The following is a 21446-nucleotide window of genomic DNA, read 5'->3' on the forward strand; positions in this document are numbered from 1 at the left end:
TTGCTTTAAGAGAGAGAAGGATCTAAAGCATCCCTGTTTAGCCAGTTTGCTTTTTTAGTCAATCAGATCTCACCTTAATAAATTGTCCAAGATATTTTGAGGCAAGGGACGGGGATCAAAGATGATTAAAAGCCTTTCCCGTATAGAAGAGTCCGGGGGAGCTTTCCTTTTGTATGATGGAAGCACAGCATCTGTTTGGATACAAGGGGGAGGAATCCAAGACTCCTAGAGAAGGGACAGGAACCAAAGCCAACACTTAAATTATGTGCGTTGTCCACTTTATACTGCAAATGCTTGGCTATCAATTAGATCATGTTGTTTCCCATCTCTAGAACATAACAGGGTTTTTTTTTACAATTCTCAAATCATTCCAAATCAGTTTTTAATTTCAGTACTTGCGGATTTGAAGACATAGCTTATCTCAGCCTGAAAGATCAAAAATGGCATCAAAAGTAATCAAATAAATGCTTGACAATACAAAATCAAGTCTACTGAGCTAACCCAGTTCCCAAAAAACAGCCTGGAACAGGGAGATCTTCCAAGCCTTTGAAACAGAGTGCTCCTCTGACAGTCATACAACCTCCCATTTTGCCCCCAAAAAAAAGGCATTTGGAGCTCTCTGCCCACCTTCAGGCCTAATCAAAGGACTCATAGACCCACACAATTGTTCACAGACTCTTTTTGGAGTCCAAGTAAGGTGTGCCCTATCCTCCCACCGCAATCTTAAAATTACAGGGGCATGGGAACCCGCTTGTTTGTACTTGCTTTCTAAAAGGAACTGCAACAACACTTGCCCTGTCATTTTGCCTTGATCTTAAAAGGGTTGTAGCTTTGATAATTTTCTGGTAAATGGATTTAGAGAAGTTAGAATATTGATGTTACTGTTTTAATTTTGGATTTTTATCAAAACACCTTTATCCTGATTCTCATCAGAGAACACTCCATCACACTTAGCATATATAAGCAGAGGGCAGGTTTGGCAGCCCCAAAGTCTGGATTGTGAAATGACCCCTGAAAATGTTGAAGGTCATTCCACAGAAAGGAGAAAGTAAACATTTTTCCAGAGCCACCCATGGCCACCACTGTGATTTCCCCACTCAGGCATTCAAAAAGGCCACAAGCAGCATCATGGCACCGAAAGTAGAGGGAATAGGAGCTTCTTTTCTATTCTTCCAGTGACAGACTAAGCTCTTGCCTTTTATCCTTTTACTCAGAGAAGGGGAAGGTTCCTTTTTTAAAATAAAAATGAAGGTACAGTACCCACACTAACTTGTGGATAAGTCAACTTGTTTTGGGGGGTTGGGTTTTTTGACTAAAATTTGTATACTTATGCATGAGTATATAAAGTAAAACACACATATTTCAATACAGAAACAGGATGCACACAGGCATCTGTGTCCCTATGAATGTCTATAACCCTTTGAGACACAGCAAGTAGATTTACATGCATACAATCAGACTAACAAACTTGGCCTTCCCTGTTCAGCCTCTTCTCTTGTCTGTTCACAGAGATCATCTTACTCCAAAGGGCCACGTTCCTTCACTTGGCATCTCATGGGTGGCTTTCACAGGGCAACCAGGAAGGATACGCAAGGCCCCAGCTTTTCTACTACATACTTTATGGGCATGCTCATATTTCCCATAATTTGTTACTATTCCAGTCAAAGTGCCAAAAAAAGGATATGAGAAAAGTGAGTAAACCAAGGATGAGTGAAATCCAACATAACAATTAGGTTTCCCAATGAAAACACGGCAACCAACCAAACCATTTTCCTATGGCAAATACAGTCAATCAACACAATTAATACAAAAAATGGCAAGCTATTATTTTTAAAAAGACATAAATAATGCTAACACATGTAGCAGCAATTTAGTTATTTAGAAGCTGAGAAAAGTACTTACAGCGGACCTCAGAAGATGAGGAGCCCAATTATTATCCCATATCAACGAAGCCAGTTGTGAAGTCACCAGCTGTGTTGCCATTTCTTGGAGGAGTCTGAAGGAACATTAAGATATTTCTAAAACTAATGCATACTTTTCAAATCTTAACATTGTTTAATTATAGTTAAATAGAGAAGCTCAACATTCATGGGTAATATTCAATATTAATTAAATCCCTGATGCACTCAAGTACTTAATAAGTTCCCTTAATATTAGTTCCCCCAGGCATACAAAATTGGTATAAAAACCAAACATTTACTGATAATAAACTAACAGAGAAACAGGAGGATTTTCCTTTTTAGAAAAAACAGCTAAAGTACATTCTGCAGAATATTCATGTAAATATCTGCAATAGCCACTAGGTGACATTCAGGATCCCAACACTGAGCAAAGGAGCCTCATTTTGGGCTGGGCCTTGTGGCTTAATAAGCCCTGCTTTAGCGAACTAGAAAGATAACACCTTACAAATTTCTTACACTTGCATATGGTAGAGATCTGAAGGATCAAAAATTGACTTAAATTCCTTTTGAGTGTAAAGTACAACCCCTGTATCCACCGGGGACACATTTAAAGTCCCCATCTATGCACAATAGTGAATTCTATAGTTTGATTATACTTGAATTGGAAACAAACGGTGGAATCAAGCTGTAGAAACTAGAAAAGCCCACAATCATTTCCAGGGGCGTAAGTGAATCCATGCATACTGAATTCATGAATAAGGAAGTCATTTTGTATTTCCTTATTTTTAAGGGAAATATTGATTTTATTCCAGATATCCACCATTTGCAAAGTAATTGTTTCAATTTTCTAAAACAAAAAAAGTATGCCTTGTGATTCTTAAGTTAGCCAGCACCACCGTATTTGACATCTGTATGATTTAGTACTTACTCAATTCCATGCATATTGTCTTCAATGTAAGTAATATGCAGCTGATTCCCAAGAGGATGTTCTAAACCATGTAGTCTGCGCTTGGCATACACAGCAGATGCAACATGTCTGTATTGAATCATTGCATATACTAAGAATGAACAAAAGCGTGACTGTAAGTATAAAATCATTCAAAGCTTATTGAGAGCAAACCCAAAAACAGGACAACTCCAATAATAAAGTAAGTTTTGTAGTACTCATTCAAAAAGACCTCTTTAGCAAACAGTGAGGTAAGAAACAGAAAGAATTCAGAAAGAGTGGTGTAGTGGTTTGAACCTCAGACTATAGCTCTCAACCCACTGGGTGACTCTAAGAAAGTCACACTCTCTCAGCCTCAGAGGAAGACAAAGGAAAATCCCCTTTGAATACATCTTGGGGGGAAAGCCCAAAGCTCTGTGATACAGTTGCATTAGAGCCACCCTGTCTGAAACAACTTAAAGGCAACAATACTAATCAATCATTATTTTTACCTTACTTGGAAAGTGAGGTGCTAAAAACCTATTTAGGCTCCAAAGGGTGAGCCAATGCAATTTCGGGTCCTTACTACCGGCAAGTTGTGCAGGCCTGCTATAGAGATTCCAGCTAATGTTACGTAATTGGTACAAACAGCAATTCATTCCCTACAATTTACTCAGAATCTGACATAAAACCCTTTGTGTCCAAAGTAGGAACTAGATGCATAGCTCAACAAATTCTGTTTTTGCTGCTGCTATGATCACCAGCTTCAAATATGGATATACAGTATACACATTCTTAGACAAATATCACGCCTATGGGCACATCTACATGGGCATCAAATTCTGACGTGGGCAGGAACTGGCTCCAAGGCATTTACATGGTGAATGAAGTAATCTCTCCCCCAATACAAGGCACAGCAATCTATCATGGTTGTGCCCTACATTAGAAAAGTCTAAAAAAAACATATATGAAGTAAACTCACTTTCAAATAAAAAGAACTTAAACTGTATCTTTAGAATTGTTCAAATGCAACATCTCTTTACTGATTCATGTATTTATCTTTCGATTACTAAAGCATTTGACCAAAAAAAATCATAGCTTATGCAGAATCCAATTTTACATTAAAAAGCGCTTTTCAACATTTTGCATTACCACGTGTACTACGAAGACCTGGACGAGCTTCACAAGATTCCAATCCTGGGATGACATCAAACAAGCCAAATATTTGCTCTTGAGTCAATGGGAATTCCGATACCATTAACAAATGTCTAGAGATTGATTCTTGTTTTCTGGAATTACTCCTTTTCACACTTGCAAGGTCTGGTGGGTCCACTAAATGAAACATAGCAAAGCATTATCATTACAGACTACAAAGTAATTAAGTTGAATCTACTTTGAACTCTTAATTGGTTTAATCTTGAAATCTATGTTCAGTGGAATGACAACCTGTTATCATACCCTTCTCTCTCACTGCTATGCCTGGAGAATCAGGTGTCGACAGTGGACAGGATGGCCTTCGCACAATTAAAACTTGTGTTCCAGCTGCGACCGTACCTTGAGAAGCCAGACTTGGCCATGGTGGTCCATTCCTTGGTTACATTCCACCTAGACTACTATAATGGCCTCTATGTGGGGCTGCCCCTGAAGAGTGTTTGGAAACTTCAACTGGTCCAAAGATCTACAGCTAGGTTGCTCACAGTTGCTGGATCCAGGGAGCGTACCACCCCCCTCCTACAGCACCTACATTGGCTGCCAATATGTTTCTGGGCCCAATTTAAGGTGCTGGTTTTGACCTTTAAAGCCCTAAACCGTTCAGGTCCAACTTATTTATCTGACTGCATCTCCTCATACCAACCTGCCCAAGTAAGATCTTCCAGAGAGGCCCTTCTCTTGCTGCTGCCACCATCATCGCAAATGCGGTTGGCAGCGATGGAGGAGAGGGTCTTCTCGTCCGTCCCCCCCCCCCCCCCCCCCACCGGCCCTCTGGAACTCCCTTCCCAAGGAGATTAAAACAGCCCCTTCCCTGACAGCTTTTTAAAACAGCTGAAGATGTTCCTGGTTCAAGCAAACATTTAATGAAGAAATCTAATCTGAAATGACAGGAAGGCTAACTTGCAGTGAGTTGTGCAAAGTGTGTGTTATTTTAATTGACAAGTCCCTGCAATAATTGTTAAACGATGTTGATAGTTTTATTATTATATGTGTTTGCTGTTTGTACTGATTTTTGAAATGTTGTGAGCTGCTTTGGGTCCCATCCAGGGAGAAAAACAGGATATAAATAAAACTATTATTATTATTATTACAATTATTATTATTACTATATTTGCTAATGAATGTAATGAACAGTAACAAAAAATGTACTCTTTGTAATTTGGCCATTGTGAGTACTGCCTACTTAGGATTCCTTCTTTAAAAACAAAAATGTTGGAACACTAAAGCTTTCAGCAATGGAAAAGAAAACCCTCAAGGTACATCTATGCTGTCGAATGAATCTACTTTAATTGCCCTGGTTCAATGCTATGGGGTTGTGGGGGCTGTAGTTTGGGATCATGCAGGCTGCCAAAGAATGCTCACCAAACTAGAAAGCCCAGAATCAAATAGCATGGAGCCATGGCAATTCAATTTGAGGTGACATCCCTCAAATAGCAGCTCCAGGGGCTTCTGAAGCAGCTTCCCCTTTTGCTTCGGCTCAGCACTAAGATCACCATATTATGCAAATCTAATGTGCACCCTAATTTTAGAGATGTCATTTAGCCAAAAAAGGTGAGAATTAGATTTGAGTAAATACAGTATACGTTCTGCATAGAAATACATTTTAAGATGCAACTTTTACATAATGTTTTACAATGCTAATGTTGATAATGCTTTTAACTATGTCATGTCTGCCTCAAGCCACAAGGAGAGGCAAGTAAAAAATAAAATAATAATAATAATAATAATAATAATCACAAATGGACATGCCTAAATTCCAACAACACGCTGGTTTCACATTCTAACATACGCTTATCTATTCTCTGCTTAGACATTTGTCAATGGTGCTTAGGTGACTTCTGCATAAAATTTATCACACATGATTCCAGTAAAATAAACATTTTAGCACAGGTTGCCTCACTTCAACAGAGGAATACTGGCACCACTATCTTCACATATATGTTCATTTTCAGATCATGAACATATGGCATACATTTTGCCATTATTATATTGGAAACAGTTTTGAATCCCCTAAGCGGTGAGAGAAGCATTATATAAATGCCATAAGTAAATAAACAAACAATAAAATCATACCTACCTGAAGTAAGCAAGCTGTTCCCTCGGCTCCCTTTTTTACGACGTGCACCACCCATGTAGAACTTCCATTCAGATGATTTCAGGGACTTTTCTGAAGATGAAGTATGCATATTCAAGACACATTTCTGTTTTCATGCATTTGTGGGTACTACTTTATAGGTATAGTGACAAATAAAGCTATTCTAATGTCTCTAGTGAAACACAGAAAATATAAAAAGGAAATAGGTACTGTATATACTCATATATAAGCCGAGCCGAATTTAAGCCGAGGCGCCTTATTTTACCACAAAAAACTGGGACCACTTATTGACTTGAGTATAAGCTGAGGGTGAGAAATGCAGCTGATACTGGTGGATTTCAATATAAAAAAAGATACCAATAAAGTTACATTAATTGATTCATCAGTAGGTTAAATATTTTTGAATATTTACATAAAACTGTAATTTAAGATAAGACTGTCCAACTCTGATTAAATCATTATTCTAACCTTCTTCAATGTAAATGTGCTTACGTATCCTTCCAATAATCACCATAGTTTATTTTAACTATACATTTTGGGGGAAATGCTGTGTTAATATGAATAAGGAAAAGTGGGAAAGACTGGCACCGAGAGAGAAGGAGAGGAATGTGCATGCTGCGTGAGAGAGGAGGAGGAGGAGAAGGAGAGCAGGGTTGCTTTGTTGAGAGGTGAGAGTCCTGGCAGGACGGCTTGGGGCTGAAAGAAGTATAACCGAGTATAAGCCTAGGGGGGCTTTTTTAGCCTAAAAAGGGGACTGAAAAACTAGGCTTATTCTGGAGTATATACAGTAATACTTTTTAAAAACTCCTTAAAACTTCTTCATATGGAGGCAAACAATGAAGTTCAATGGAAATAATTGCCCTTCGATAAGTTTTAAGATTTCAACCTGCACATAAACATTTGCTTTAAGACAATCCTACCTGTTGTGAGCACAGTATCCTGTTGTACTTCAGCAACCTTTACTTCTGGTTCCGCAGCACTCTCATAAATGGGGCAGACAATGGGTTCAAGTGGTTGAGTCACAGATACAGGCAAAAGGGTGCTGTAACCTGAGATAAAAGATATACAGACCCAAGTTAAAACTTTATGAAAGGCTGTGCAAATCCCAGGAATTGGGAGGTCTCTATCTCATTCTCCACTTCTCAATATAGCAACGGAGGTTCTTCAACCAAATGCAAAATTCCTTAACTTAAAGCTGCTGGGAAAGTGCGACTGGACATTTCATTGTGTTTGGTGATGTTTTCATATTCCTTCAACTATTCTAAGCCCAGAAGAGCATTTTCTCTAACAGGAAATAACTTATTGTCACTTCCTGCTTGGAAACAAAGGCTGCCTCAATACTATGAAAAGATACAAAAAGATTCCCCCCACAGATGCTACAAAATAGCCAACTAAATCCCCTTCAGGCCATTAATTTGCAGAGAGAGGTGCATGGTCATGCAAAAACAGCCTACTTTCTTACACATATACAGGTTAACTAATTAGAATTCAACTATCACTCATGCTTATAGCTCCTTAGAACCTCTAAAAATACACAGAAGCAAACAGAAGCAGAACTCAGGAATGCAAACAGATTAATTGTAAGAACACATTTGCTACCTGGAAGATTACATACAGAACACTAAATTGACCCCGCCCCTGTCTGTGTGCTCTGCAGTACCTCCTCTTTATATTTTCTATATTCCATTAGACATTAGAATAGCTTTGTCACTGTGCTATTGCACAACCAAATTACATGCCTTCCCCCGCACACACCACAAAACAACACAACCACCCCTCTACCCCACCACCCCCAATACCACATCAGTGCGAAAACACATAGTTCAACATAGCCACAGACCTAGGATAAAAACACTGCAGCGGCATACATCAAGTTCAGGTGATATTTCACACTCACAATGTAGTACCATAACATGTACCACCTACTTAGTAAACGTGGTATTCAGATTGCTTGAACACAAGCTCAAGACAATATCTTGACTCAACAAATAGATAGCTTAAGACAGGGCTCCTCAAATTTTTTAAGCAGAGGGCCAGTTCATGGCCCTACAGATTATTGGGGAGCTGGACTATAGTCTAAAAACACAAGAATAAATTCCTATGAACATTACATATTATCTTATTTGTAGCACAAAAAGCATTAAAGAACAATATTTAAAATGAAGAACAATTTTACCCAACATAAAGTATTTCAATGGGAAATGTGGGCCTGCTTTTGGATGATGAGATAGTCACACTAATTAGGATTGTTGTTGTCGTGTGCCTTCAAGCCATTTCAAACCTCTTAAGTCTAAAGTTTAGGGCAGGGATCAGATAGTGACCTTGGAGGGCCATGTCCTGCCCATGAGCATTCGTTTGAGGACTCCTGGTTTAAGATTTAAAACTCATTACATAAATATAAATACATCGAATTACCTTATAATCTTTATTTGAAAAGTCAAATGTCCTAAGATTTTCAATACAAATGGGTGCTGTATGTGTTAGAAGCATTTTTAAGCATAACACTGCATTGCCTACCTGAAGACATCAAGTTGCTCTCTTTCACACTGTGGTTATCTGTCTGCTGTTCCACACCACTTGTATAATAGTAGTCCAAATTGGTTCCAGGTGGCTGCATTGAAGGTTCAGACAAAGCAGCACTGTAATTTGTACCATCTGCATAATATGCATATCCATGGTGTTCTGGTGGGTTAAAAACTTGTTGAACCGCACTGAACCTATAATCTAAACCAAACAAACCAAAGGAACACTGAGATTTACTGTGACACATTTTTCTCCACAGCAGATGAAAGATAACCCTTGGATAGATTACCTCTATTATTCATTCAAAATAAGTAGGACTATGCAAAATAGACTTTACGTACTCGCCCATTCACAGAACAACCCCCTCTTCTAGTCTGGAGAGCTGCTACCAAAAAAAAAAAAGGAGGTGGAGGGCATAATGATCAGCTAAGATTGGCCTGAAAGGGTGATCCAGTCACAAGATCAAATGGAAGACTAAGTCAAAAGGTAAGGCAGTAGGGAGATTTCAAGAGCATAATCAAAGGAGGTCCGATTCAAGCCAAAAGGAAGAGAAGGAAGAGCCGATAGCGCAGTCAAAGGCAAGCCAAAACTGTTAGAACAGTGGTTCTCAACCTGTGGGTCCCCAGGTGTTTTGACCTACTCCCAGAAATCCCAGCCTGTTAGGATTTCTAGGAATTGAAGGTTGAGATCTTTGGGGGAAATTCACTTTCATTTGGGGGAGTTGTAGTTCACCTACATCCAGAGAGCACTGTGAATCCAAAAATCAATGGATCTGGATAAAACTTGGCATGCATATCTCATTGGAGGGCTTTGGAAGGGACTGACCTTGAGTTTTGAGAGTTGTAGTTCTCCTCCAACCACAGAAATGGTGACCCCTACCAACGATGGACCTGAATCAAACTTGGCACATAGAGACCCCAACTGAATATACTGGAGGAGTTTGAGAGGATTCACCATCATTTCTGGGAGTTGTAGTTCACCTACATCCAGAGACACTATGACTACCACCGACAATAAAGGAGGACCAAACTTGGCACACTGAATCCCCATTACCAACTGAACCTACTGTAGGTGCTTGATGGGACTGACTCATTATGGTGGGACTTGTAGTTTACCCTGCAGCCAGAGGACCCCACCAATGCTGCATTTATAGCAAACTTATTCAACGTAACAAACTAAGTCCTAATGGAATTTCTCTGGGTTAACCTGGCATTATGTCAGTTGTACTTCACCCACAAGATTATGCATTTTGTAAAATTAAAAAAAATGACTTTTTCAAATAACCTGGGCAATGCTGGGTACCCAAGCTAGACTGGATACCTAATGTAATCAAGTTGCTTTCCGTTGCACTGGTGAAGTTTTTCTTTTTTTCTGTGCGATTTACCCAGTAGTTTACACTAGAGTTGAATGCCTTGGTTGCAGGTTCAGATGAAGTGGTGTTGTCAGCTGAAGCTAGAAGATAAACAGACCAAGATTAAAATTGCATTTGATTTGCTAGATTACTGTGTATCATAATGACCATATAATATCTTAACAATGAGGGATACATGGTCCAAAAACTTCAATAGAAAACTACTATCCCATATGCACTGGGATCACAGAAATGCTGATCATAAAAGTGTGCTACATACATAAAGTGATTAAGTTGCTTCTACAGGATCTGCTTCCTTTTTGTTCAAAGTTACTTCTGGAGGAGCTGCCTGTAAATAAATATAAATAAATAAACTTTATTTGTATAGCGCTCTATCTCCCTGAGGGGACTCAAGGCAGTTTCCAGCATGGGCAAAGCCCTCAATTACCAACACAAAATCATACAAAATGTCCATTATAAAACATAAGCACAATACAATTAAAACAATCACAAACATTTAAAACTTTGCCAGTTCCACAACAGGAAAGATAAGAATGACCAAAGGCCAGAATTTCAAAGTGGGCATAGTCAGCTATGAAAGGGCTCGGCCAGGGCTAGTGCAATGAAGTAGCACAGGGCTGGGGAAGTGGATAAGTGCAGAGCAGATGGCCAGGATAGGGCCTGAGGCTAATCATTCTCAGAGACCTGATGGAAACACCAGGTTTTCAGGTCCCTGCAGAAGGAGGGTAGTGACAAGGCTTGTCTTATCTCTCTGGGGAGGACGTTCCAAAGGCAGGGGGCCACCACCAAGAAGGCCCTCATCCCCACCAACCATGCTTGGGACAGTGGCGGGATCTAAGAGTCCGTGTCAGTTCATAGGGGGAGATGCCATTGCAGAGATAGGTGGGGCCCGAACCATTTAGGGCAGTGGTTCTCAACCTGTGGGTCCCCAGATGTTTTGGCCTTCAGCTCCCAGAAATGCTAACAGCTGGTAAACTGGCTGGGATTTCTGGGAGTTGTAGGCCAAAACACCTGGGGACCCACAGGTTGAGAACCACTGGTTTAGGGCTTTGTAGGTCATAACCTGCACCTTGAATTAGGCCCCAGATTTGGACCCTAATAGACCAATGTTTGTTGCATGTTAGTTTATGAGGGTTATTTAACACACATTTTGTACCCAGTGTAAAGTTAGATTAAAACAGTGCAAAAATATAGTAGCCCTCTATAAGCATATGTGTATAACAACACAAGCACAGCAAAAATAGTGGGGGATAAAGGCATACATGCAAAGAGTACTCTCAGTATCCTTATGCTAGTGTTTTGAGCCCATTTTATCATACAATTTTTGACCTGTTCTTTTTCGGTCAGCCAGTTAAGTAATATATTATAGATATTGGATATTACTTTCTTTTCCATTTTTAATATCCTATCCCAAGTCACTTCTTCCCAATTGAAGCCTAATTTTTTATCTTGATTATAATAGTCTTTAATTTGCATATAGTGTAACCATGTAATATTTGTAAAATTCTGTTTTAACTCCTCATACGTTTTAATATTATTTGTACTCTTATTAAACAAGTCTGTATAGGTTGGCCATCTTCGACAGCCCAAAAGTTTTTGCTGATGTGCTCTGGGATTTATAGTTCAACTGCAATCAAAGAGCACTCCAAACCCCACCGATGATGGACCAGGACCAAACTTGGCACAGAGAACTCCGGTGACCAACTGACCATACTGCAGGGGTTTGTGACCTTAATGTTGGGAGTTGTAGTTCACCCTTAGCCACAGAGCTCTGAACCCAGCCAACCTCAGATCTACACCAAATTTGGCACACAGACCCAACATGGCCCACTGTGCATAGAGGCCTGGTTTGGGGTGATTAGCCATGGCATTTGGGAGTTGTAGTTCACCCTTATCCAGAAAGCCTGAACCCAGCCAACAAATAACCCAGACATCAAATGCCCTTTTCAAATAACCTGCCACCGTCAGGTCCCCAAGTGAGTAGTTAAATAAATCTATAAAATCACATATTAAATCATAGTGAAAATGCAACCTTAAAAGCATTCATTAAAACATACGCATATTACATTATCTGAGACAACAGTTAAAACACAGTAAAAGGAACCCTATGAGATCTCAAAAGTCCAGTGCTGCCTCGTGAAAACATTAATCCAAGATCAAGACCAGTATACTCATTATCAGGGCTAAGCTTACAAGTGTCTTCACAAAACCCACTCCTGGTCTTTCTTCAATCATTCTTTGTCATCTATTAGGAGTCACTTCTATATACCCCAAACAGATCTGTTTGACCAACCCTGCACAATAGAAAGAAGATTCATATAACACCTTCTCTAGCAGTGGTTCTCAACCTGTGTGTCCCCAGATGTTTTGGTCTTCAACTCCCAGAAATCCCAACAGCTGATAAAACTGGCTGGGATTTCTGGGAGTTGTAGGCCAAAGTACCTGGGGACCCACAGGTTGAGAACCACTGTTCTATAGGAATCTCCGTACAACCTCTTAAAGTGAAGCAAGACAGTGCCAATGAAAATTTACATCACGTGTGTACAAGGATTCAGGAATATATGACTCACACTACATACCTGAAACAATCAAATTGCTCCCCGTAATTCTGCAGGTGATGGCATTCTGTACTGCATGACCAGGTTCAGATTCAGTCCTGGTCACAGGCACATTTGAAGTGGTCCTAGAAACTGAAGCCCAGAGATAGGTGGTATACAGTCAAAAAGAATGTCGAAACACTCATGCCTTCATTCTACGACACAACGCATTCTGAATCTCTTTCAGAGAAGGAAATTAGAAGAATTTCAGTAGAAATTACCATCATAAGTGTACTAGCATGTCACTCTTAAGAGTCTACTACATACCTACAGGGATCAAGTTGCTCCATTGCATTTCAGAACTTATTGTTTTCTTTTCAGTGCAGATCATGGAAGATGAAGTAGTTTGCTGTTCCGGTTTGGTACATTTACCTGAAGCAAGCATCAATATGGCAACATATTACAGTATCTTATATTTTAATTTCCTCTGGAAGGCTAAAATCTACGGCTAGCAAGTGAAAAGGATTTATGTCAAAGATTACATAAAATTCCTGCTTAAAACTTTCTTAAAATATTCAACTTGCTCCCTTGAACATCACTGCTTGTTGTTTTGTGTCTGGGATTCAGAGAGTGATGCAGGTTTCATTGCAGGCTTAACCCACTTGGTATCTTTACCTGAAACAAGAGTGAATAGGGCAAAATTTCAAAATATCAGCTCTTATGTTTAGGGTACCTTGGGCTATTATCCTGTTGGGATTAAAGGATGATAAGCATATCTTTGCAAGACAATTAAATGGCAAGGATTTCAAATGCAGGATAACAGACGACATAAAAAAGTTGCTGAAAACTTACCAGAAGTATTCATGCTGCTCTTTTCTATTTCATTGTTTGTTGTTTTGGGTGTAGAATTGTTTACATCACATTTGGATGTAGATAATTTACTGGGCTCTGTAACAACATTAGCCTCACTGGTGCTTTTACCTGAAGCCAAAAGACAAATATTTCATTATATTAAACCTATAATTCAGATTCTGTTTTTAGACTACTATGTACAGTATCCCATATTTTAATTTTCCCTTGAAGTCCTAAAACCAAGACTACAAGGATTTCTGGATCACAGATGACTTAAAACTTACCCAAAGTATCCACGCTGCTTTCTTGTACTTCTTTGCATGTTGTTTTCTCTTTGGGACTGTTCACAGGAGATTTGGATTCAGATACTTTACTTGGCTCGTTAGCCAGACGGGTGTTTTTACCTGAAGTAAACAGGTATATAATAATAATACACACACACACACACACATATATATATATAAATTTCAATTTAGATTCTGTTTTGACTATTAGGTACAGTACCTTGTATTTTATTTTTCTCTCTGAAAGGCTTAAAACCAAGACTAGCAGCCAACAAGGATTTCTGTGAATATTAGCAGAGTTTGTACAACAATATCGCAACCTACACCTATATTTGTGTTTGGGTATGTATAAAAAACTACATGAAGTATTCAAACTGTTTCCACACACTTTATAAATTACTGATTCTTGTTTGGGACTATTTGCATGAGACCTGACTTTAGTGGACCTTGTCAACTGAGTTACAGGCTTGTTCAACCTGGGGCTTTAATTCTATCATAACAACCATTTTTATTACGGTCCATAGACCCATCAGTAAAACCAACAGTCATTATAAATTCTCCCATCTCAGGAGAAGTCTGTTGTACAAAATACATCTACATGGTCTGAAGTAATACCCCTATCAGAAGTTAGTTGCTTGCTCAGCCTTGTTGCCACTGTGAGGAATTTTGCCACTATGAGATTCACCCTGTGGCACTTGTCCTCTAAAAGATATCTAAAATCCTCTGCGGGGGAGAGTCTTCTATTATTATTATTATTATTATTATTATTATTATGCCACTTTTTTTCCTAACAGAGATTTGAAGTGGCTAACAGTTCTAAAAGCAATGCAATATACAGTATAAAAATAAAGACTATAAATATTAAAATAGAATTTAACTAAACATTATTAAACTAAACAAAATGCCACATATTTCTTAATTTAAAATATGTTGATCTGCATTCTGTTTTTAAAATAATATCTCATTTTTAAATTTTTTTAGACATTGTTAAATCTAAGACATGAAAATCAAAGCATTTCAGTGAGAAATACCAATACGCGCACAGTAGTAAATATAACCTTTGTTTTGTTTTGAAATTATATTACATACACATAGTATTTAAGGTAGCTCCTTGGATTTCATGTTTTGTTATCCCCTGCTGGGCACCAAACACACCAAAATTGAGATCAGGGGGTATAGGGAGATCGGGATTGTCCGCAGCCCAAACAGCTTGAAAACCTGAAATCAAGCAGCAATTCCAAATGTTAAAAAAGTGTTTTTCACTACTGACATTTGGTCATTCTTATGGATTACAATGAAACTGAGGCTTGTCTTAGGAGTTTCTTAAAATGTATAGCTTAGGACAAACTGTCTGAGGAACACAGGAAAATCTGGTAGTCACCCAGAAAACAGTAGGTTGTGAAACTAGACATTTGAATATTTATCGGATTTCCGCATCACTCCTCAAAAACAAAAACAAAAAAGGTTTGTGGTCCACCTTGCCACTCCACAGGACACGAGGGCTGCAACTTCCCATTGTTGCTCTTGCAGACACATAGCTCAAATGTATTTATTTATTTAGAACTTTTATATACCGGTCTTCTCACCTCCGCAGAGGGACTCAGGCCGGTTCACAACAGTATCACAGACAATCGTTTAAAAAACATCACATCCCATAATACACTAAAACATTAAAATACTAAAATACAATCACATAATTACATTGGCCAAGTTGTCAAAATAAAATCGTACTTCATCACCATCCGTCCGTGTAGTCACGAGTTATTGACTCACTCATCAAATGCCAGTTTCCAGAGCCAAGTTTTCACCTGTTTTCTAAAAGTCAGGAGAGAAGGGGCAGTTCTAATCTCCAGTGGGAGAGAGTTCCAGAGCCGAGGGGCCACCACCGAGAAGGCCCTGTCCCTCGTCCCCACCAGACGCGCTTGCGAGGATGGTGGGACCAAGAGCAGGGCCCCTCCAAAAGATCTTAACAATCTTGATGGTTCATAGTGGAGAAGTAAACTGGGCCAGAGTCATTTAGGGATTTATAGGTTAACACCAGCACTTTGAATTGTGCTCGGAAGCTAATTGGCAGCCAGTGGAGCTGGCGCAACAGAGGAGTAGTATGCTCCCTATACCCCGCTCCTGTTAGTAATCTGGCTGCCGCTCGTTGGACTAGTTGGAGCTTCCGGGCAGTCTTCAGAGGCAACCCCAAGTAGAGAGCGTTGCAGTAGTCTAAATGGGATGTAATCAGAGCGTGGACCACCGTGGCCCTAAAACCAAATGTTTCAGGGGAAAAGGAATGCACCTTTTCTCTGAACATCCACCCCACTGAGCTTTTTAGGATCTCCAGAGAACATTTTTAAGTTCATACACCTCTTATTTCAAAACAAAAATGCATTAGAGTCAAAAGTCAGAGCTCTTACTCATTTGAAAATAGGTCAAAATAAGGCCTCTAAGGGTTTAAAAGTTACTCCTGAAATATCCAATCATATGGCAAAACATTAAAAAAATGCTCATTTAGCAGCTTAAAGGACACTGCAGCTCACTCAATGCCCAAAAATGTTCCAGTGGGGATGTACTGTTGAATCTTATAATCTGCAAAATGGTATTGGGGACATAGCGTAAAAGATTTACTAAATTTAACTGACGTATATGACTGTATTCGCAGGTGGATAGGAATCAGGTGATTAGCCTGAATTGTTTGCTTTCCAATAGATCAGGAATTGTAATTTTAAAAAACCTCCCATTTTCATCTTCTTTCCCCATTCTTTTAGCAGAGAAGTGTTTCAAAAGCAGTTACTATCTCTGATGTCAAACGTACATTTGTGCTTGGTTTCCTGGTACTTCATCACACTAGAGAATGAAGCCACCTTAAATCCGGTTTCTGCCTCCTGCAAAATTCTGGGGTTTGTAGTTTAGTGAGGCTGTTAAACTACAAAAACCCAGAATTCTGCAGAAGTCAGCAACCGGATTTAAAGTGGATTCATTCTCTAGTGTGATGAAATACGTGGATCTACTTGTATCCGTTTTTTTAAAATGAACATTGTTGTTTTACTCCCTTCACACAGAGGGATAAAAAATCACCCTAAAGGGTTTAAATGAATGTGTTTCTATTCAAACAGGACACCTTTGGTCAAAGGTATTGAGATAGAAAACTCAGTACAAGGACTTAAAGCACTTTGTCTGAATCAGGTTTTTTTTTTCTTTTTAAAAACCACAGCTCTGGCTAGGACATGAATGTACCCCAACAAAACAGTATGTTGCAATATTGTGAAAATAACACTATAAAAGCATGCAATATAGGGACACTGAGCAGGTACCAATGTCTAAAGTTTATAGAACTACTTCTATGCAGATTTTTCAATGAAGAGACAGGATTTTATCCCACAACCACTCTAAGAAGGAGAGAAAATCATCTTACTTTTGTCACACTCCTCTATGGCCAAAGCAGCTTCGGATGCCTTTAAAAATCTTATGAATGCCGAATCTGTAGATTCTCCAACTTTGTTCTTTATGATGGAACATGAAACAATGGCTCCATAAACCTATATACATATATATAATATAAATATCTATTAAAATCAAACAAATTAATAGTTTACAACTAGCTCCAAAAATGGCATTCTATATCTTTAGTATTCTTTGAGTGGACTAAAAATGCATTATGGATCAGTGTTGATGCTGCATCTGTACCTTAAATGTGTTCTCCAAGACATTTTTAGTAAAAATCCTTGGGATTGTGACATGTATTACAGTTAATTTCCGAAGATCCACATCCAGTTCATGCCGACTTCCAGGAACTCTGTTTTGTGCCAAATATATCTAAATTGGAAAGAATAATAATGACATAACCTACAACAATATTGCCTTAATTTAGACAGTTTAGCAAGATTCAATGTTGGTTCCCAAATCATGCCCTCAAAGCAGATGGAGGCCCATGCTGATGGACCACACAGTTATGATTTAGCAATATTGCTCAAATGCCGTAACAGTAACAGCCAAGTTACTCTAAATAGTTTCAGCATAACTAAGGAAGGAGAAGAGAAGTCCATGAGTTTTCAGGCAGCATCTAGTTGTTACATCAGTATAAGCCATGAAAGGAAACTAGGATGATCTGTAGTTGTTTATAGTTCATAACTCATGTCCACAGTGCATAAAAGCCTCTGATAAACGGAATCAAAGGTAAGCATAAGCTCTAATTCCCATTGTTCCCAACTAGGATGGAAAATGGTTAGGATTATACACCCAGAACTACTGACAATTATTAGCTATTTATCTCCGATTTGATTATTCAGATAGAGACAAATCATTCTGTCATATCAGGCTGCTCTAGTCAGTAATTAAGTCATGAAGAAAAACTATTCATATTATAATTTGTTGATATAAATTTTTACCTTGCTCAATCTGTTCACAAGAAATTATGTTAAATCAAGTAAAATGATATAGCGGCAGTCCCCGAGTTACAAACATCCGACTTACTAAAGATGAGAGACATCTGGAAGTGAGAGAAATCTACTCCTAAAAGGCAAAGTCCACTCCTGGAAGAGTAATCATGGGGGAAAGGGGTCTCCACTGAAGCTTTCTCATCAATACTTCTTTCCACAAGACATTTTTTTCAATATACAATTATCACAGGAATAGAGTGTGGGGGGAAATCTTCTGAACAGGGGCACAGACAGCAAAACAAACACCACAGGGGTGTTAGCGCTTCCCTAAGCTATCCAAAGCAATATCTATATCTATATATATGGCTGGAGTTTGACTTAAAGAATGTACCGTTTCTGACTTACAAATAAATTCTGCTTAAGAAACTACAGAACTGATCTTGTTTGTAACTTCGGACTGCCTGTATAAGTTTTTTTTACACAGTGGTTGGTGCTCTTTACTTTTTACCCAGTTCAGCCTTCCAGATGTTATTGAACGACAGCTCCCAATACTTCTGGTTACCCCCATGTGGACTGGAGATAACGGGAATTGCAACACAAGAGCACTTGTGCCTCTGAGGTTGGGGAAAAGGTTAAAGCACATTTTAAAGCCAGGCATCCTTATATCTCAATTCTAACCCCCCTCTTCTGACTAAACAGAACCAGCTGCAGCCTTCCTGATGTTTCTGCATCACAACTACCATTAGGGTACTGTTCCATTATCTGGGCAGAGGCCACCAGGGGCCCTAGAGAGAAAAGGATTGTCCCATTTATGCGGTGGAGTTAAAGGAGGAAAACCATTCCCATTTTTGCTGGCTATGCCCCCCTTTTCCATAAGGAGGACATGGGTGGGGAGGGAGGAATAACCGAACAGGGGGAAACGGTTGTTTTCCTCCTTCAACCCACCCTCCACCTCAATAAATGGGACAACACCTCTCTCTCGAGCACTCCTGGTGGCCTCTGCCCTGATAATGGAACAGTACCCCCCATCGGCTCTAGTCTGGATGGCTAATGACGAGGAATGCAGAATTGTAGTCCAGCACCTGGAGGACCACATACGGCAGGGCAGCCTATATTCAGGGCACGGGCCTTAAGTCTGACACATGTCATATAGCTTCACCACTAGGTTTCAGCGCCATGGAATCGTGGGAGTCACAGTTTTGCAAACTCTTGATATATCCTTCTCTCCCCAAGTACAAATCCCAGGACTGTTGGAAATGACAACCTTCATCAAGCCTTCTCTAGCAATCTGTTTGTCTATGATTTTGGTGCTTACTGTGTCCTGGATGTATGTTCTGGTGTGCAGCTTCCTTTACTCCAGTGATTCTCAACCTGTGGGTCCCCAGATGTTTTGGCCTTCAACTCCCAGAAATCCTAACAGCTGGAAAATGGCTGGGATTTCTGGGAATTTTAGGCCAAAACACCTGGGAACCCACAGGTTGAAAACCACTGCTTTACTCTATAGTTTCTGAGAAGTTATAAAAGAGGAAGAAGACAACATACACACACTCCCCCCCTCTCTCTCCTTTTGACAATGTGATCTCCTGATAGCTGTTTTGTCTCAAAGATATCTAAAACTGGACTAATACATTTTTTGTATCTGTGTATGCTGAACACATGAAGTAAACCAAATATGTTATTTCCATCAAAGTCTATTTCATTTTGTCTCTTGAGTGCATGATATGAAACAAGTTGTCTTTATAGGAGAGCATTTTTGACCACTGGAAAAAAAAACACTTCCAAAGCTCTGCTGTTTTTATGCACTAGCAAATCTGACAAATTTCCTGACAGATCAGAGATTTCAGGTTATTTGGTCTAACAGCCAAAACCATGCCTAGCATAATCATATTTGACCATATAATAAAAGAGAAGATTGTGCTCTAAAGAGTTTTTTTTAAAAAAATTGGCTCTTCTCTAAAAGATTATGTTCTCTAATACAGACTGCATAGCCCCCGGGTGGCACAGTGGGTTAAACTACTGAGCTGAACTTCCTGACCAAAAGGCCAGTGGTTCAAATCCATGGAGAAGGGTGAGCTCCCACTGTTAAACCCAGCTTCTACCAACCTAGCAGTTCAAAAACATGCAAATGTGAATAGATCAATAGATGCCACTTCTGTGGGAAGGTAATGGCGCTCCATGCAGTGATGCTGGCCACATGACCTTGGTGTCTACAGGCAATGCCAGCTCTTCAGCTTAGAAATGGAGACAAGTACCATACCCAAGAGATGGACATGACTAGACTTAATGTCAAGGGGAAACCTTTACCTTTAGCCAGTTGAACAGGCCTGGGCAAACTTGGGCCCTCCAGGTGTTTTGGACTTCAACTTCCACAATTCGGACAACCCCCCTGTTAAAAGAGCTCTACTAGCTGCCAGTAAGTTTCCCAATTCAAGGTACAGGTTATTACCTACAAAGCCCTAAATGGTTCCGGTCCAGCCTATCTTTGCTATCGCATCTTCCCCTATGAACTTGCGTGAGCTCCAAGATCTGCTGGGGAGGCCCTTCTCTCACCCCTACTTCTGCCATAAGCACGGTTGGTGGGGACGAGGGAGAGGGCCTTGTTGGTGGTGGCCCCCCTGGCTCTGGAACTCTCTCTTCAAGATCGGATTAGCCCCCACCCTGTCCACTTTTCGTAAAGACCGAAAAACGTGGATGTTCCAATGTGTCTTTGATTAATCGGTTCACTAGATGAATTGGCCCTTCTAGCCATACCTTAATTTTCAGCACTTGCACTTTACTATTGTTGCTGTTCTGCAATTGTAGTGCACTAATTTGACTTGCCCCTTCCTGCCCTAACTTATCATCTGGCTCTTGTACTTTTCTATTAGTCCTGTCCTTGCAGTTATATTGCATGAGTGAAATGTCCACGATGTTCAATGTTTGGCTAGTGGTATGATGAATTATGTGTTTACGGTGTTTTGTATATTTATTTTTATCGTGTTAAATTTTAACTTTGTTTGACTGGGCTTGGTCCCCATGTAAGCTGCCCCGAGTTCCTTCGGGGAGATGGTGGCAGGATACAAAAATAAAGTTGTTATTACGAAGGTTGAATGAAAAGTAATGCCTCCACCTTTGTAACTCCTCAACAGATGGCAGAACTGGTATGCGGCAGGTACTGGCTTGTTCAGTAGACTCTCCTCTACAGTTCCATTTGGCAGGAAGCCTTAGCATTGAACACTTGTGTTGTTAAAGTGCAAAGTATGGAACCCTGCGCAGACGGTCAGTGAATGCGACTTAAGCAACGTGCAGTCATTGAATTCTTGACAGCAGAAGGTATCATGCCAAACGATGTACAGTACTCACATCAACACAATCTCCATCAACAGCTTGCATTCTCTG

The 21446-nt window shown here is 39.7% G+C and overlaps 1 protein-coding gene across 1 annotated transcript in view; it reads right to left on the reverse strand.

Moving 5' to 3' along the window:
- The window catches only part of LOC132767750 (uncharacterized), a 32742-nt gene that overhangs the window by 9011 nt on the left and 2285 nt on the right, over positions 1 to 21446 (reverse strand). The window contains exons 2-17 of the mRNA XM_060763079.2: positions 17377 to 17505; positions 17105 to 17228; positions 14791 to 14919; positions 13702 to 13821; positions 13418 to 13546; positions 12893 to 12997; positions 12608 to 12718; positions 10288 to 10356; positions 9941 to 10108; positions 8651 to 8857; positions 7054 to 7182; positions 6116 to 6205; positions 3979 to 4158; positions 2830 to 2959; positions 1903 to 1996; positions 74 to 225 (exon numbers count right to left, since the gene is read on the reverse strand). Of these exons, the coding sequence (XP_060619062.2) occupies positions 74 to 225; positions 1903 to 1996; positions 2830 to 2959; positions 3979 to 4158; positions 6116 to 6205; positions 7054 to 7182; positions 8651 to 8857; positions 9941 to 10108; positions 10288 to 10356; positions 12608 to 12718; positions 12893 to 12997; positions 13418 to 13546; positions 13702 to 13821; positions 14791 to 14919; positions 17105 to 17228; positions 17377 to 17505 (2066 nt within the window). The remainder of the gene's footprint in view (positions 1 to 73; positions 226 to 1902; positions 1997 to 2829; positions 2960 to 3978; positions 4159 to 6115; positions 6206 to 7053; positions 7183 to 8650; positions 8858 to 9940; positions 10109 to 10287; positions 10357 to 12607; positions 12719 to 12892; positions 12998 to 13417; positions 13547 to 13701; positions 13822 to 14790; positions 14920 to 17104; positions 17229 to 17376; positions 17506 to 21446) is intronic.

The sequence above is a fragment of the Anolis sagrei genome, chromosome 1 (assembly GCF_037176765.1).
Source record: "Anolis sagrei isolate rAnoSag1 chromosome 1, rAnoSag1.mat, whole genome shotgun sequence".
NCBI lineage: Eukaryota > Metazoa > Chordata > Lepidosauria > Squamata > Dactyloidae > Anolis > Anolis sagrei.